Source organism: Engraulis encrasicolus, chromosome 4 (assembly GCF_034702125.1).
Source record: "Engraulis encrasicolus isolate BLACKSEA-1 chromosome 4, IST_EnEncr_1.0, whole genome shotgun sequence".
Lineage (NCBI taxonomy): Eukaryota > Metazoa > Chordata > Actinopteri > Clupeiformes > Engraulidae > Engraulis > Engraulis encrasicolus.
The window spans coordinates 24,122,007-24,138,256 of record NC_085860.1 but is presented as its reverse complement, the minus strand read 5'-3'; the positions used below and the strand labels follow the sequence as shown (position 1 = coordinate 24,138,256).

The 16,250-nt window shown below is 42.0% G+C and overlaps 1 protein-coding gene across 1 annotated transcript in view; it reads right to left on the bottom strand.

Moving 5' to 3' along the window:
- LOC134446768 (coiled-coil domain-containing protein 113-like) overlaps positions 1 to 16,028 on the bottom strand; it is a 44,237-nt gene extending 28,209 nt beyond the window's left edge. The window contains exons 1-5 of the mRNA XM_063196069.1: positions 15,957 to 16,028; positions 15,648 to 15,747; positions 14,984 to 15,148; positions 14,095 to 14,250; positions 12,960 to 13,196 (exon numbers count right to left, since the gene is read on the bottom strand). Of these exons, the coding sequence (XP_063052139.1) occupies positions 12,960 to 13,196; positions 14,095 to 14,250; positions 14,984 to 15,148; positions 15,648 to 15,747; positions 15,957 to 16,018 (720 nt within the window). The 5' untranslated portion in view covers positions 16,019 to 16,028. The remainder of the gene's footprint in view (positions 1 to 12,959; positions 13,197 to 14,094; positions 14,251 to 14,983; positions 15,149 to 15,647; positions 15,748 to 15,956) is intronic.
- Positions 16,029 to 16,250: the final 222 nt, after the last annotated feature.

The window sequence follows — 16,250 nt, the reverse complement described above, 5'->3', positions numbered from 1 at the left end:
CCCCAAGAATGACCAGACTGCCATCAAAAACATCATCAGCAAATACCAGCACAGGTAACGAGCCGTTTATAAAGAATGTTTCCATAACATTACAACAACACAAACTACATAAACATTACTTTAAAATTATATGTATATGTATATATACCTTTGAAAAATCCTTAATAAATGATATGGTAATGTGAAATGTGTTTTACTTTGTTTTCAGTAATGTGCTCTGAGGAACACTTCACAGACATAAAAGGAGCACAACCAAACCAACTCCAGTATACGCAACACTTCACACAAGAGGCTCCTCAAATCAACATCTGAATTCTTCCAACATGTGATTTACAATGGAGTGTTCTATGGCAGTCACACACACACACACACACACACACACACACACACACACACACACACACACACACACACACACACACAAAAACAGACCCACAAATAAACACACACACACGCACACAAAATCTCACAGATGCACGCTGTCGTGCATACATAAACATAAACATATACATAAAGACACAAATACACATGCGCTTGTGCGGGCCCAGACTCACAGGCACACTGACACTGACACACATATACGCACAGGTGCACACACACACACACACACACACACACTGGTGCACAGCTGCACCCACACATACACACAGATACACTATACTGCCGAACATATTCGCTAACCTGCATTGACTCACACATGAAGTTAAGTGCTACCCCATTCCTAACCCATAGGGGGCAATATGACGTCGGTCCACCTTTTGCAGCTATTACACCCTCAGCTCTTCTCTTCCCTCCTCCTCTTCGCAAGATTGAGCAGTGTGCTTATAGGGTTTTTTGACCATTTTTCCAAAAGTGTATTGGTGAGGCCACACACTGATATTTGTCAAAAGTATTCGGAACCTCTAGAATCGTCCACTGGAGTGCTGAATCCCTCTTTTACATCTGGCAACCTGATGGATGACCTGGATTTGAAGGTTGCCAGGAGAATAACATATTTCAGACCGCATTGTGCAGAGTATGAAATTTGGTAGTGGAGAACTAATAGTGTGGGGTTGTCTTTCAAGCTTCAGGCTTGGCACCTTAGTCCCACTAAGAGGAACTTTGAATGCTTCAGGATAACAAAATATTTTTATCAAAAGTGTATTGGCGAAGCCACGTACTGATATTTGTCAAAAGTATTCGCAATCTCTAGACTCGTCCACTGGAGTGCTGAATCCCTCTTTTACATCTGGCAACCTGATGGATGACCTGGATTTGAAGGTTGCCAGGAGAACAACATATTTCAGACCGCATTGTGCAGAGTATGAAATTTGGTAGTGGAGAACTAATAGTGTGGGGTTGTCTTTCAAGCTTCAGGCTTGGCCCCTTAGTCCCACTAAGAGGAACTTTGAATGCTTCAGGATAACAAAATATTTTTATCAAAAGTGTATTGGCGAAGCCACACACTGATATTTGTCAAAAGTATTCGCAACCTCTAGAATCGTCCACTGGAGTGCTGAATCCCTCTTTTACATCTGGCAACCTGATGGATGACCTGGATTTGAAGGTTGCCAGGAGAATAACATATTTCAGACCGCATTGTGCAGAGTATGAAATTTGGTAGTGGAGAACTAATAGTGTGGGGTTGTCTTTCAAGCTTCAGGCTTGGCCCCTTAGTCCAACTGAGAGGAACTTTGAATGCTTCAGCATAACAAAATATTTTTTATCAAAAGTGTATTGGCGACGCCACGCACTGATATTTGTCAAAAGTATTCGCAAACTCTAGACTCGTCCACTGGAGTGATGAATCCCTCTTTTACATCTGGCAACCTGATGGATGACCTGGATTTGAAGGTTGCCAGGAGAACAACATATTTCAGACCGCATGGTGCAGAGTATGAAATTTGGTAGTGGAGGATAACAAAATATTTTTTGGATAATTCCATGCTCCCAACCTTATTGGAAGAACATGACCGTCCACCACTGCACAAAGCAGAATCCTGACCTGAACTCGATAGAACACCTTTGGGAGAGCCAGGCCTTCTGGTGAAACATCAGTGTGTGACCTCTCTAATTATACTTTTGGAAAAATGTTCAATAACACTACACTCCTCAATCTTGTGGACAGCCTAACCAGATAAGTTGAAGCTGCGATAGCTGCAACAGGTGGACCGACAACATGTTGACCCTTTGGGTTAGGAACTGGGATGGCACTTAATTTTATGTGTGACTCAAGGCAGGTTAGTGAGTACTTTTGGCAATATAGTGTACCTGCACACACTTACACTCACTCAAAAAAAAAATCCCCACCCCTATACACTACCCATCACCCTAAAACCAATTAAACCCATTCCCAACTCCCCAAAATTAATTATGTCTTTGTGTCTTTTGTCAGAGACTGAGTTTGTGTACATTCATACATATGTTCAGCTGTGAACATATGACAAAGTGAAGAGTCAACGGTAGTGAGTGAACAACTTATTGTCCCCAAATATTGTCTTTATTTGAAGTCACCATTAAACATATTACTCAAAACAAGCCACCCCAATGTATAGCGGGGTCAGAGTCTGGTGCTTTTGTGCAGTGTTTCCCATACATTGAGGAAACTATGGCGGCCCGCCATAGTTTAAATTTGGCCGTCATAGTTTACGAAAATGTAAAAAAAAAAAATTACTTTTTTTTTTTAAACGATATCCGTTTTTGTTATTTGTCGTAATTTGAATAACGATTTTGAATTTCCTTCGCATTTTCCTCCTGGAGTAAATACATCCTATAGACTCTGTATTGGTTAGATAAGTAGTCTCACGGTAACACAGAATGAGGGGAAAGCATTAGGAAGTGACCGTAAGGGTATTACAGTTGATTCATGTGTGCACACGTGTAACATCGGGTGAGTAACAGAACATGTGCGCAACGATGCGTTATGACACACCGATATGCGAGGATCTTCGTCCAAATCGCTAGTCGCATGCATCATCGCTAACTGCGTTTACATCGCGTGCCGCATGTAAGGGAAATGTTAGTTGTTGACATGTATGGAATTCACTTCAATTTGTGCTGTTTCTTGCTTCAGTTGTGGACAAAACGATTGGCCAAACTCACAATAGAAAGCCTTTGCTGTGCTACTGTCCCAGAGAGCTGAAAAAAAAACCTTAATAGAAGAAGTCACTCTTAACAGGGGTGTTAACCAATCCAATGAGTGCCCTCATTACTCTCTCTCTCTCTCTCTCTCTCTCTCTCTCTCTCTCTCTCTCTCTCTCTCTCCTCTCTCTCTCTCTTCTCTCTCTCTCTCTCTCTCTCTCTCTCTCTCTCATAGTAGCCTACTATTTACCCATAACAAATGGTGAATTTCTGAGCCCTTTTTAATTTGTAGCCTATACCACTGAAGGCATGATAATGCTTCATCATATTTTAGAAATAGGGCCTATGTGCCTTTTATATACCAAATGTTTATCATTTTGAAATTGTTTCAGTTGTTTATGACTTGTGTATGACTGAAATTATCTCTGCATACTATCAGTGCTGCATTGCTTTGTAAAGATAGGCTATTCAACACACTTTAAAAACACACTGAAAAGATACGGCCATAGTAGCCTACTGAAAACATTTTGTTCATAATAATGGCGATTAATAAATGGTGGTCTTAAATTTTCATACTGACATCCTTGAATTTGACTTGGTAGATCACGGCAGACCATCAACTTCAAAAGTAGATCTTGGTTAAAAAAAGGTTGGGCACCCCTGCTATAGAGAGAACCACAAGTGCTTGAAAGACAGGGATCAAAAGCCTAGTCAAGTTGTTGTAGTTTACTTGAGTTTGGGAGCAATATAAAAAACCTTCAGAGAAGGGACAGTTGGGATGAGTTTACTAACACTCCCTAGGCTTTGTTTTACAGTTGTAATGAGTTTGGTGACAGACCTTCATTGACACAGCAGAGGAGACATCGGGCTGCATATAGAAATGAATGTGTAATGAATGTGAATATAGACATAAATGTGTAATATGTTGTTCAGCCCTTTTAATGGGAGGAATTTGGAAAAAACTGGCCCTGTGACCAGCACCCCTCATGTAGAATGTGTACGCCTACAGATATGTGTGGGGGAAAAAGGCATAGCCTACCCTCTAAGACCCTTTTTGTCTATGCGTTAACAATTTCACAGTGCTCTTAAATTCTTATCTCTGCTCCTATTTTGTTTTATTGTTTCCCAGACCCCTGCATGAGGGACGAATGAAACTGTGTTGTAAACAGAAATTATTCACTGTACTGCATTTTTTGACAATGACAATGTACTACTATTATACAAGTCATGGGTAAAATCTTATGTAGCCTTATTTCTCAAAATATAAATGGCTGAAATATAGGCCCAGGCCTACAGTTTCTCCATGCGCCAATGTCATACTGTAGTCATTGTTTTGCCGTTTTGCATTTACGCTGCAAGAACACCCCCCCCCCCCCCCCCAAAAAAAAGGCCCGTGTGAGAAGGACCCCCCCCCCCCCCCCCCCCCCCCCCCCCCCACCCCCCCCCCCCCCCCCCCACCCCCCCCCCCCCCCCCCCCCACTCCCACCCCCCCCCCCCCCCCCCCCCCCCCCCACCCCTCCCCCCCCCGGACAAAATAAACCCCGGCTGCCCCCATAGTTTCCAAAATTTCTGTGGGAAACACTGTGTGAGTTCCGTAACAGTAAAGCCCCTGACCGACCCCGCTAGTAGGCCTACATTTAGGCCTAGGAAAGGCAATGTATGTCTTGCTGGCCACATGCCAGGTAGTAGAGCGACTACAGGAAAAATCATGCAAATTATGATACAAGCGTGGAATTCGGCAGGTATACGTACTCAATACCAATACGATCAAATCTACCCGATTGGCCACTTGAAATGGCGGCCATTTTTCAAGATGGCCGCCAAAAAAGACCCCAGAAATGGATTTATTGCATAGAATTGACCTAGAAAATTATGATACAAGCATGAAATTCAACATGTATGTGCTCAAGAACAATATGATCAGATCTACCTGATTGGCCACTTGAAATGGCGGCCATTTTCCAAGATGGCCGCCAAAAAAGACACCAGAAATTGATCTCTTGCATGTAATTGACCTTGAAAATTATGATACAAGTATGAAATTCAACATATATGTGCTCAAGACCAATACAATCAAATCTACCTGATTGGCCACTTCAAATGGTGGCCATTTTCCAAGATGGCTGCCAAAAAAGACCCCAGAAATAGATTTATTGCATAGAATTGACCTAGAAAATGATGATACAGGCATGAAATTCAACATGTATGTGCTTAAGACCAATACGGTCAAATCTACCTGATTGGCCACTTGAAATGGTGGCCATTTTCCAAGATGGCCGCCAAAAAAGACCCCAGAAAGTGATTTATTGCATAAAATTGACCTACAAAATTGTTAGTCAGGTACACTATGTTTAGATATATGCGTTCGTTCAATTTTTGTGGGGATTTGTAAAACTTTATATTTTTGGAATCCTTAGACCCTAAAGAGTCAGAAAAGCAATGTTTGACAATTTTCAAATGTCATTAATGCATCAATTTTGGGTCTTGAAAAAGTGGACACTATCATACTAAAAACGCCTAGGCTAATTTGCTAATATCTTGATAAATTGAACATAAAAGTAGGTGTGAGGTAAATATTTTTACAGGAAATTACAACATTCTTAGATAGTTCAAAGGGCCCTTAACACAGATTTGCCACAAATAATTTAGTTCAGGGCCCAATTTTCATGGATTTTTCATTCAAAGATTAGTGTTTTTTTCTCAAGCGAGAAAATACTGGTAGATTGGCTTTAAAATAAAACTTGCATGCCTCACCACACACATTTTCCTCTTCATCACTTACGTTGCAGTACAGGGTTTTTTATATTAAAGTTTTCTTTAATGAATGTTATGTTTCAATATGCAAACGAGGTGTAACTTAAACATGCGCTAATTTACATGCACACCCAAATTTGACATGTAGACAAAGGCCCTATTGAATTAAGCAGAGACTACAGTGTGTTTGGTGTTCAACAAAGGATAATGTTGTTACTTTTTTACTGTGCTGTCCAATCCACTGGGGTACACAGACATTTTGGGGATCAGGTGCTCGAGATGGGGGCGGAGGGCATATGGAACTGACTAGGATATTGATGTTATCAGTTTTACCGTAGATGATCACGTCAACATGGACCACAGTACATTGTAAAAAAAAATCCACAAAAGAACTCAAAAAGGGCCTTTTTTGTCCAGTAGGGCTTTAGCACCACCACGGTCCTATCTGTGCACACCTATGATACATTCACTGTTTGGTTTGGAAATCTAACAGTATAATTCAAGTTCCAAATCAACAGACTGATCTGCTCCGCACTGACAGTAGTGGGGGCTAGGCAGCACCCCACCCTCCAGGCAACATACTGTATGAGTAGTCTGTACTCAGGAGGCCAGTAACGGGGAGTAACTGATTACATGTTTCCAAATTCCATTATTCAAAATACAATATTTTAAGAAGAGCTGTATTTCCTTACAGTTACTACTTCCGTGAGTGGTAATGAAATTACATGTACTACGTGAAAGTAAGTGGTAGTTTCTAAATTCATGTTTTTATTTTTTATTTTGATAATGTCCATGCATTACCAGAAACCACAGTGACATAATGTGTTGGTGTGGCAGTGGCTTTGTGTCTGACAGAAGGAAATTAACATGATGGACTGGACTGCTTGAGTCTTCATGCACAATTATCTACATTTATCTGGCTGTCCCTGCTGGTGACCATTATAATATCCTCCTTGGCTGAGTTTCCCAAACACACTTAAGTGTAGGTAGTACTTAGGTGGCAGGGTTGAAATGGGATGAAACATCAGGCCAGGCATTTTTAGCCAAGACCGTCCAACAGGCATTGAGAGAGACAATGAAGCCTGTGACAACATTTTCACTCCTCTATTACGAGCTATTTTGACCACAAAAGACAAAATCAATATTTAAACTCAGAGAGGTCAGCTGTAGCGGCATGAGGACTGATACAACTGCACTGACAGGAGGACCAGGCCAAAATCATCACCAGTCCACCGGGCAAATGCCCTGCAGGCCTTGGCTAGTCCAGCCATGTTAGGTAGTGGTACCAAAGATTCTCTATTCTATTCTGCATTTAAACCGTCTCTGGTACTAAGTATGAGGCACCCCTTAGACAATATCAGGGGTAGACATCAATTCAAGTTCATACAATACCTTTCCTTGCACATACAGTATACCTGTACAACATGATGAACATAATACACATGTAAGGAAAAGTAGTGTAGGCCTATATAGGCCTTTAAGCTTTTAGTGATGATGTCAGACCTATTCTGATATACTGACAAGGGGCCACCTCATAATTAAGTAATAGCCTCTTACTGCAGATGGGCCTGTCAGCAGGACTATTCACTCTTTGTTGAAAACAATCAACCACATCATAACAACATTGTTATGACAATACAGGGAGTCTTATATAGACTTGTATAGTAAACAATTAAGACTTGGTCGTTATCATTTTGGTGACAATAAGGTTATAACAGAGGGACTGTGTTAAGGGATAAGATTAAGAATGACTTAATACTAATTTATTTGAGGAAATTTAGCCCTGGACAATGTGCAGCACAATCTTGGACAATCTGCGGCACTAAAGTCTCTCACAACACTGGGCAGCCTTTCTACCCAAAGGGAACTTGGCACCACAGTCCTACTTACAGTACTAGAGCATTGAGCACCACACTGCATTATATGACACTTTTGTACTTGGGAGGGATTACCACCATTACACATTATTACTCTTTTTAATTACTTGCTTTTTTTGGACAGCTAAGTGAACGTTTCTATGTATGTATGCAGATGTGTGACTAATATGCTGCATTTCTGCAGTATCTTTTGTACATGCCTATGTTGATGTCTTATGAATAATATCTTGGATTTCTGTGGTGTGTATTATAAAGGATGTACAGTATATTCTGGACACCTGGATTTCAACTAGAATTAATAGGTTCCCTGTACACATATTTATTACTTATGTGCTAACATTCCGCGCACATACACACACACACATTACACACACACACACACACACACACACATTGTACACACACACACACACACACACATTGTACACACACACACACACACTGCTATAAAATGATTCTCAAGTAGTGACAGTGACAATGAGAACGAGGATGATTTGTAAACTCTTTTCTGATGCTGTGTAGGCCTAAAAGAATAGTAAGGGAAGGAGAAAGAAAACAATGGGGTGAATTCACAATTAAATGCTTTTCTCCCACTCTGAGCAAATAATCTCCTCTGCTATAGAACCTATCTGCACCTAATTTTGTAGGCCTATTCTTAGCAATAGTGTGAATGTTTGTATTGAGGGATTTGATGAAATGTCATTCATGATTTTTATGACATCATAGGCCTAAAAATAGCCCGAAAAGCCATTTCATAAGGTCATGGCAGTATTTTCTGATTTATTGGATAAAAAAGGAGATAGAGAGAGAATTGTGGCTATGTTTTTGTATTTAACATAGGACTACTAACAAAATAATAATAATAATTTTAAACCTGGCTTTTTCAGGCGGCCAGATGAGTTGCTTCAAATTATATGCAAATTAATGCATATTTAATTATATACAGCCTAATAAGTACATTTAAACTTAACATTATACTAAACTTATAATACATTTTGTTCTCCTATTCATATGATTAATTGACTGGTAAAGTTTCATAGTGATATCTGTAAGTTTAAAAATGTACCCTATTTACCTGCCCTGTCTCGCCTTAAAACAAAATAAAACATAATAAAAACTCAAGTATGGGTCACTGATCATCCAAAACTATATGGAAATATTTTCTCTCATCCCACATGACAAATTGATTGCTAAAAATTAATTTACATGTATTCCTGAAGATGCAAGATAGGATAAATTGGTATTAGAAGGCGGCCATTTTGAAAGCCCTATATGGTCACCATAGCAACCCAAAAAAATTGTCAAACATCGCTCTTCTGATTCCTCACAGTCTAAGGTTTCCAAAAATATATAGGTTTCATAATCCCCAAAAAAATTGAACGAAATTACACAAGATACCTGACTATATGATACAAGCATGAAATTCAACATGTATGTGCTTAAGACCAATACGATCAAATCTATCTGATTTGCCATTTGCAATGGTGGCAATTTTCCAAAATGGCCACCATGAAAGAATCTAAAAATGGATTTGTTGCACAGAATTGAGAAAGGAAATTATGATACAAGCACAACCAAGACATTTGGCAGTTATGTGCTTAAGACCAACACAATACATTCCAAGAAATTTTCCAGTTTAAATGACGGCGATTTTCCAAGATGGCTGCCAAAAAATACCATAGAAATGGATTTGTTGCACAGGATTGATCAAGCAAGTTATTATACAAGCATCAATTTTGGCATGAATGTGCAAAAAAAAGCAATACAATCAAATCTTCCTGACTCGCCACTTGAAATGGAAGCCATTTTATAATATGGCCACAAAAAGGCTGAATTTAGCCCAAAGGTGAGCAAAAAAATGATGATACAAGTATGTAATTTTGTGTGTTTGTGCTTAAGAGCAATAGGCCTATAATCAAATCCACTCATTTGCATTTTAAAGATGGCCATCAAAGAAGACACTAGAACTTCATTAATTGCAATTAATCTAGCAGATGTGGCCCAAATCAATGTTAACATTCACTGTTTGAATTTCCAATGATTTCATCATAGAAGGAAATACAATCAAGCAAAAAGGCACATAACTATAGACTACCAAGGGTAACCCCGGCTCTCTGAGGCATATGAACCAGACATCTCACTATGGGTAACGCCCGCGACCATTTGCCAAAACTTGATTTCAATCTTGCCGTCATGCCAATGAGCTGCACAGCTGGGGATCCCGCCCCCTCGGGGACAAATCCGAGGTGCGCTGGGCTCTGAGCTTCAATCTGAGGCAACTAACCTTTGAGCTTGTGGGTGAGTGTAGCAATCTAGTGAGATGTCTCGTTCATCTCCCTCAGAGAACCAGAGTTACCCTCGGTAACCTATAGTTCTCTTTCTGTCGAAACACTCGACATCCCACTATGGGTATTGAAAAACTCCCGATTGAGTTGCCTTTACCTAGAATGCGCAAACAAAAGCTTGGCCGGGGCACAGACCATTCTCCTGCCGATGCCCAGAGCTGTTGAAGGCGAAGAGGCAGCGTCCATCAGCAGTGATAAGCATCATGCTCACCCAACGCGCAGCTCGAGACGCAACAGCCGCCCAAGGGCCCAGGGTCTTAGTTCCGAACCCGAAGAAGAGAGGCTAGGCACCAGGCGCACAAAGGCAGCGTCCGGACATCCAATACCACGGAGAGCACGCAGTGGAGGGAACCCAGGGCACGGAAACCACCCGTCTGGATGTAACCGATGTGCAGGTGGAGCCCACAGAGGTGTAGCGAGGCCCCCAATATCAAGTGGTATTCCCCAATAGCAAACCAGGCCTTGGCACAAGGGGGAATTTCCAGAATGTTCAGTACACAACATCTGCAGGTGCAACCGTGCTGGCAGAAAAGACCTTTCTCTATCAGGGCCGTAGGTCCACGTTGCGGACGGAGAACCTAGTAGCAACCACCACCACAGCAAGCTGGCCAAGCCAGCCCCGATAGATACCCGTTTGAGGGCACACACTATGGTTCCTGAAGTCCAAGGGGGACATCAAAGATACACTTCCCCTCCATCATGCATCCTGGTTGAGCAGGGGCCTGAGATACTTCATTGGAGAAGTATGGTCTAGCTAACCACGGTCGCCCTACCCAGGGACAGCACTCCAGGCAGCACAATTGACACTCGCGCTGCTGCTGAGCGAATGAGACACACACAGTAAGGGGTGACCGACCCAAGGGAGACACGTGTAATGCGTCCTATTAGGAGAGGCGAGGATCCAGGTGGTCTTGACACGATCAGCCTTCTCACCCTCGGGTAGAGGGCGCAACTGACTAGAGAAGTTGCGTTCCACAGAATGTTCCACAGCCTCTGGGAGGAGGCTCTTATCTTTGAACGTTCCAGGCTGACATGCCAAAGCCATTATGTGATAGCTAAATCAAACATGTTAATGTCCAAGAGCAAATAAACTAAATTCATGACAATGCTTGTTTTTGGTGTACCTTTTGTTTAACAGCAATATCGAGAGACCCACGAATTGCCGTTATTGACATATTATTACCGCAGTGTCATCGTATTATTAGCATCTCATAACCTTCGGGGTGAGGGGGGAGGGGGTGGGCACTGCCTCCATTGATATTAAATTAAGAACTGGCATTAGCATGTCATCACCATGCTATTTGTGTGTCATACTGTGAGTGGCTTATGTGTCATTGCAGAATATGTTTAAAATCTGTATCAGTTCATCATCCATGCTAACATATTTAAGGAGAGTGAACAATTACCTGGACAAACACCATCCAAACACCTTGCATGCAACTCTGACCTAGCCTGTCCTTGCCATCTGTACGCTGCTGTCAATTAACCTTTCCCTGCACATTACTTCTGGGCTGGGTTTTCTGGGTGTACATAGAGCTCGAAAGTCCCGCCCCTTAGTTCCGCGTTTCACGGGACCTAAGCTGACCATCTAACAACGTGGTAGCGAGTAAATATCTTCTGATCTCAGTCATGATATGCGCTGTGCTACAAATATGCTCTTTAAGATGATAGATAAAGATTATTCATGCAGAAGTATCAATGTTTTGTTCCGAGGCCGTTGGCATGAAAAATGTGAAAAAACACAGCTTTCTAAAAAATGTGGGGGTTCGTACGAAATATTAAGCAAAAATATCACAAACAACATATATGGAGCTCGTGGCACAACTCGAAGGGGATCGAAATGCCATTTTAATACCGCCATTGGATTACATGCTACGATTTTCGGCTAAAAACGCCGTTGAGGTCCCATGAAATCGGGGGAAGTGACGTCACTTTCGAGCTCTATTCTTGTTGCCAGACATCCGGCCAATCAGAAAACGGAAGAGGGACAAGGTTGGGGAGACGCACATTTCTGCCAGAGAGGGTCTATCTATGGGTAGTACGAGAGAGGAATCTCGCAACTTTTTCCGGGTGGTACTGGCCACTAAGTGGCGCCATCCAGACAGCGCAGAGGAGCGCAGAGGAGCGCCAAGGAGCGCAGAGGCTGTTAGAATGAATGGGGTCCCATGGAGCTCAACCACAGATGCTGCCATTGCTTTGGGAGAGAATTGGTATCATCGTTTCATTTTATTTTTCCCAAAGGCAGGATAAATTATCCTTTCAAACAGCACTTAGTTTGAATGTTTAAACTCGCTGGATCTTTGTAAAATGCGTCTTTATTGTCAATACGACGTCATGAGTGGCTTCACACACTGCGTTTGGATTGGTCGGCCGGCTGCATTGCTGTGATCACGACGGCCGTAAAGCAATTTTGTTAGCAAGATGCTAGCGGAGCCTGACTCTTAAATGCCAAAGCTGTAAGAAATCAGAAGGACGTAACTCCCAGGTTATTGTACATTTCACATTGGTTTCTCAGAACTTACAGTAATATTGTCAAGTTTCAGCCGACAGCGAGCACAATTGTCAGTTATTAGCGCCAGCCTTATGGGCTCTACTGTCTCGACAGCGCTCCCTAGGTGAACTGCAGGCACGGGTTGGAGGGCGAGATTGGACACTGTATGTAAACCCACTGTGTTTCAGCCTTCAATTGAGTTCACTCCTCCCACCAGTAATCATTTCTTAACGTCATGACCAAACGTTAGTGATTGGGTAAAATCTGGGGCACCTTTCATTCTACAAAGGAGTTCACAACTTCTCCCAGTAGTTTTTTTCTCAATTGAGTTGTTTCGGACATTTAAAAGAGCAAAATTTATATAATACTGGTGACCCTTCGTATGCCTTATTATTACTATTGAAAATCCTATAACGATTATACTACCCTGACCTTGTACAAGTTGAGGACCTGCAGGGTGTTCCCTGCCATCAGCTTGAGCCTCAGCAGGTCCTGGTTGCGCTCGTCGATGCGCTCCAGGTACTGGCTGTTCTCGATCTTCAGCTGCTGGAAGTCCACCTCGTGCAGCGCCTCGCCCATCTCCTCCTTCTGACGCATCTGCAGGATCAGCTTGCGCTTCTGCACGTGCAGCGCCGAGTTCTTCAGACGCAGCTTCTCCACCAGTGTGTCCTGTTAAGATACACATCGGTCAGTTGGTTCCTTGTTTGTTTGTTTTTTTAATACTATATAGCTGTGCTTTTAACACCTTTATCAGATATAGGATAGTGAAATAGTAACGGGAAAACGAGTGGGGAGAACGAGATGGGGAAGGATCGGGGCATGACCTTGGGCCGGAATCGAACCCAGTGTCTCCAAAAAAGTTTGATGCCTTGGCCTACTGAGAAACTGCACCCACCACCAGTCAGTTTGTTGAAAGCATCCATCAAACAGTGTAGCATATAAGGAAGCTTGAAGTGTTTCAGATCTGAAGCTCTTTCACTAGAAACTGGTTTGAAACAGGTGCTTCTCATTTTACATTGGCCACTTGGAAGCTCAGTGTTACACTCATTTTTTTTTCACGTCTTTCTGCCTTGTTTTGTGAAGTTTGAAACTGGAATGACAAAATTCCAGCAATGGTGAAGAATCTTTTTTTTTTTAAATCCTGGATCCACTGTTACTCAGGCCCACTGCGAGATATAAAATGATAATGTTAGTAGTCCTGTTTAAAGACGCAACAGATTATTATAATGCAGTTCTTAACTAATGGGAATAATGCTAAGCTTGTGTTGGTTTATTTTGGTGTACATTAGTTATTTAACTTATTCAAAGTTTATTTATTTTGTTTTTCTGCAAACTTGCCATAGCCCACCCAACACACACCCCCACCGCCGCGGCCTCCCAGGGGTCCCTAGGGGCACTTTGAAAACCACAGTTATAGTATCTACAGATGTTTTCATCTACATAATGGAATTTTCTCACTGCTGTCCACTTAAACACCACATGATTACATCACACATAATACAACACATAAACCTTAGTAATAACAAAAACAAACAAACAAAAAAACAATTTAAAAGACATATCTAACCTTTGCTCGCATCCTGTCTTCAAAATAACGAAGGATCTTTTCTGCACCCATCATGGCCCCTTTCTTCTCGCGCAGGACCTTGGCCACATCACGGTCAAACTCATTGCTCGACTTCTTCACCTCCACCAGTTGCACATCAGCTTCCTCCAAGGTAGCCTAGCAGAATCATACACATCTGACAACATGGCCGGGGAAGACGACAGGTGCTGGGGGACAAAGGGGTCCGTTGTCCCAGTGTTGCCAGATGTATGATGCTGAATTATCGTACCAAAACCTCAAAATTATCGTTTTTGGGTTCTTTTTGGGAGGACATTATCGTACAAGAATCAAATTGTTGTTTCAAGGCATCTAAATGAACTGAATGACAACTGAAATTATTGTACATCATGTTTTTTTATCGTGCAGAGGACAAAATGGACAAAATGATGGTGGAAATACGATAATAATTATGGCAATTAATAATAATGGCAACACTGCCATTGACCCAGGTCCAGGGAGAGACTATAGGGACTTCAGAATTGCTACTCTCAGTGCATTGTACTATATGTATTGGGGAGGGGGCCCTTTCAGATGACTTTGTCCTCCTGGACCTGGCCAAAGCTGTCGACGGCCCTGAACATAACCATAAAATGACTGTATGAAATTAGGTCTTTCTGCATCCTGAGTGAAAGAGTGGTCTGCACACTGGTTGCATGCACCATTTTCCATGACTCTTTTTTTTCATGACAACTTTTCCATCTTTGTGTCAGGACTTCAGGCCTGGCTGCACCCACCGATAAGCAACAGTCAACTTTAAACTAAGCAGAGACCTAGGCACGCTAGGCACACACTCCAGAGATAGGGCCCAACTAAATTCATTGTCATTCATTTATTTTCAGTTAGCCTGTACCTTAAGGTTCAGCATCACTCTCTCCGAAGTGTTTTTCAGTTTCTGAAGATCCTCTCTCATCTCATCCATCTCCCTCTGTGCAACATCACATTTTTGCTCGAGGGTCAGCCGCTGAATCTTGTCCTGGGTCATTGTTCGTGATCTGTTGGTCTTCCTCCCACGGTTCTGTGATGATGATGACAGATTAAACAAACTTTAGACTACCTGATGTCTGTTGGATTTCTTGCTCCCTCTTACCCCCTCGCAGAAACTCAGGCCTGGGGGGGCCCACATGTGGTTGCACCCGCTGAGCCATTTAATCTGCCCCACACCACAGCCTTTACAAAACATTTTTTTTAAATCCAAAATAACACATTCAACATTGTTAAAATGGCAAACTAAAACATCGGCCTTGCTTGAGGGTTAGAAATGAACAAAGCATATATTCAATTCATCTAAAACATTTCATTAAGGGTAGGAAGTGAACAAGCCAAAAAGTTATCACCGTAGGCTAACAGCATTTCTTATTATTACACAAAGGTAAGTTGCACCCTTCCAATGATAGGCCTACAGTTACAGGTGGATCCCTCAGATACTCATTAGCTAGTGCTAATTCCAATGTTGCCGTTGGGCCCTACTGCCCACCCCGGCAGTAGACACAAACTGAGGTACAAAAACCGTTTACCGTATCCACTGCTGCGTCAAGTGCAGAAAATTGCGGCTCTATGCGATTAAGATATCGCTCAAACATATCGGTCTCTGCTTGTAGCACTGCATTTGCGCGTCTGTAAAAACAAAAGCGATTAGCAATACTACATCGATTTGTAACTGTCCACACCGGCGGGTCCACACCGAACCGGTACCTCGGTTCTCAAACAAATCCAACAAAACAATAAACAAACAGTAAACAATAAACAAAACAACTATAAAGAAAATTAAGGAATAGTGCATTGATTTCGGATGTATTAGCTAAACTACAAACAAAATGTACTACCTGAAATTTTCAATTTGTTCAATGACTTGTCTCTTCTCTTCTTGCTCGTCGTCGTCCGCCATGGTGGTGGTTACTAAAGTAAACAAACCCTGCAGTGCCAAGATGCGCGCTCGCGTGTCAAGTAGCTTGATGGCATAGTAGTGGACCTACATGATCAAGCCATTTACTTTTTTTTAGCTGGTGCTGCTCATAATCTGAATGAACTTGAAGCACGTTTCGTATTCGCTTATTTGTATGGCCACATCTCAAACTTCTAAAAGTTCCACCCCTCTCACCAGAGCTTAATTTACAGGC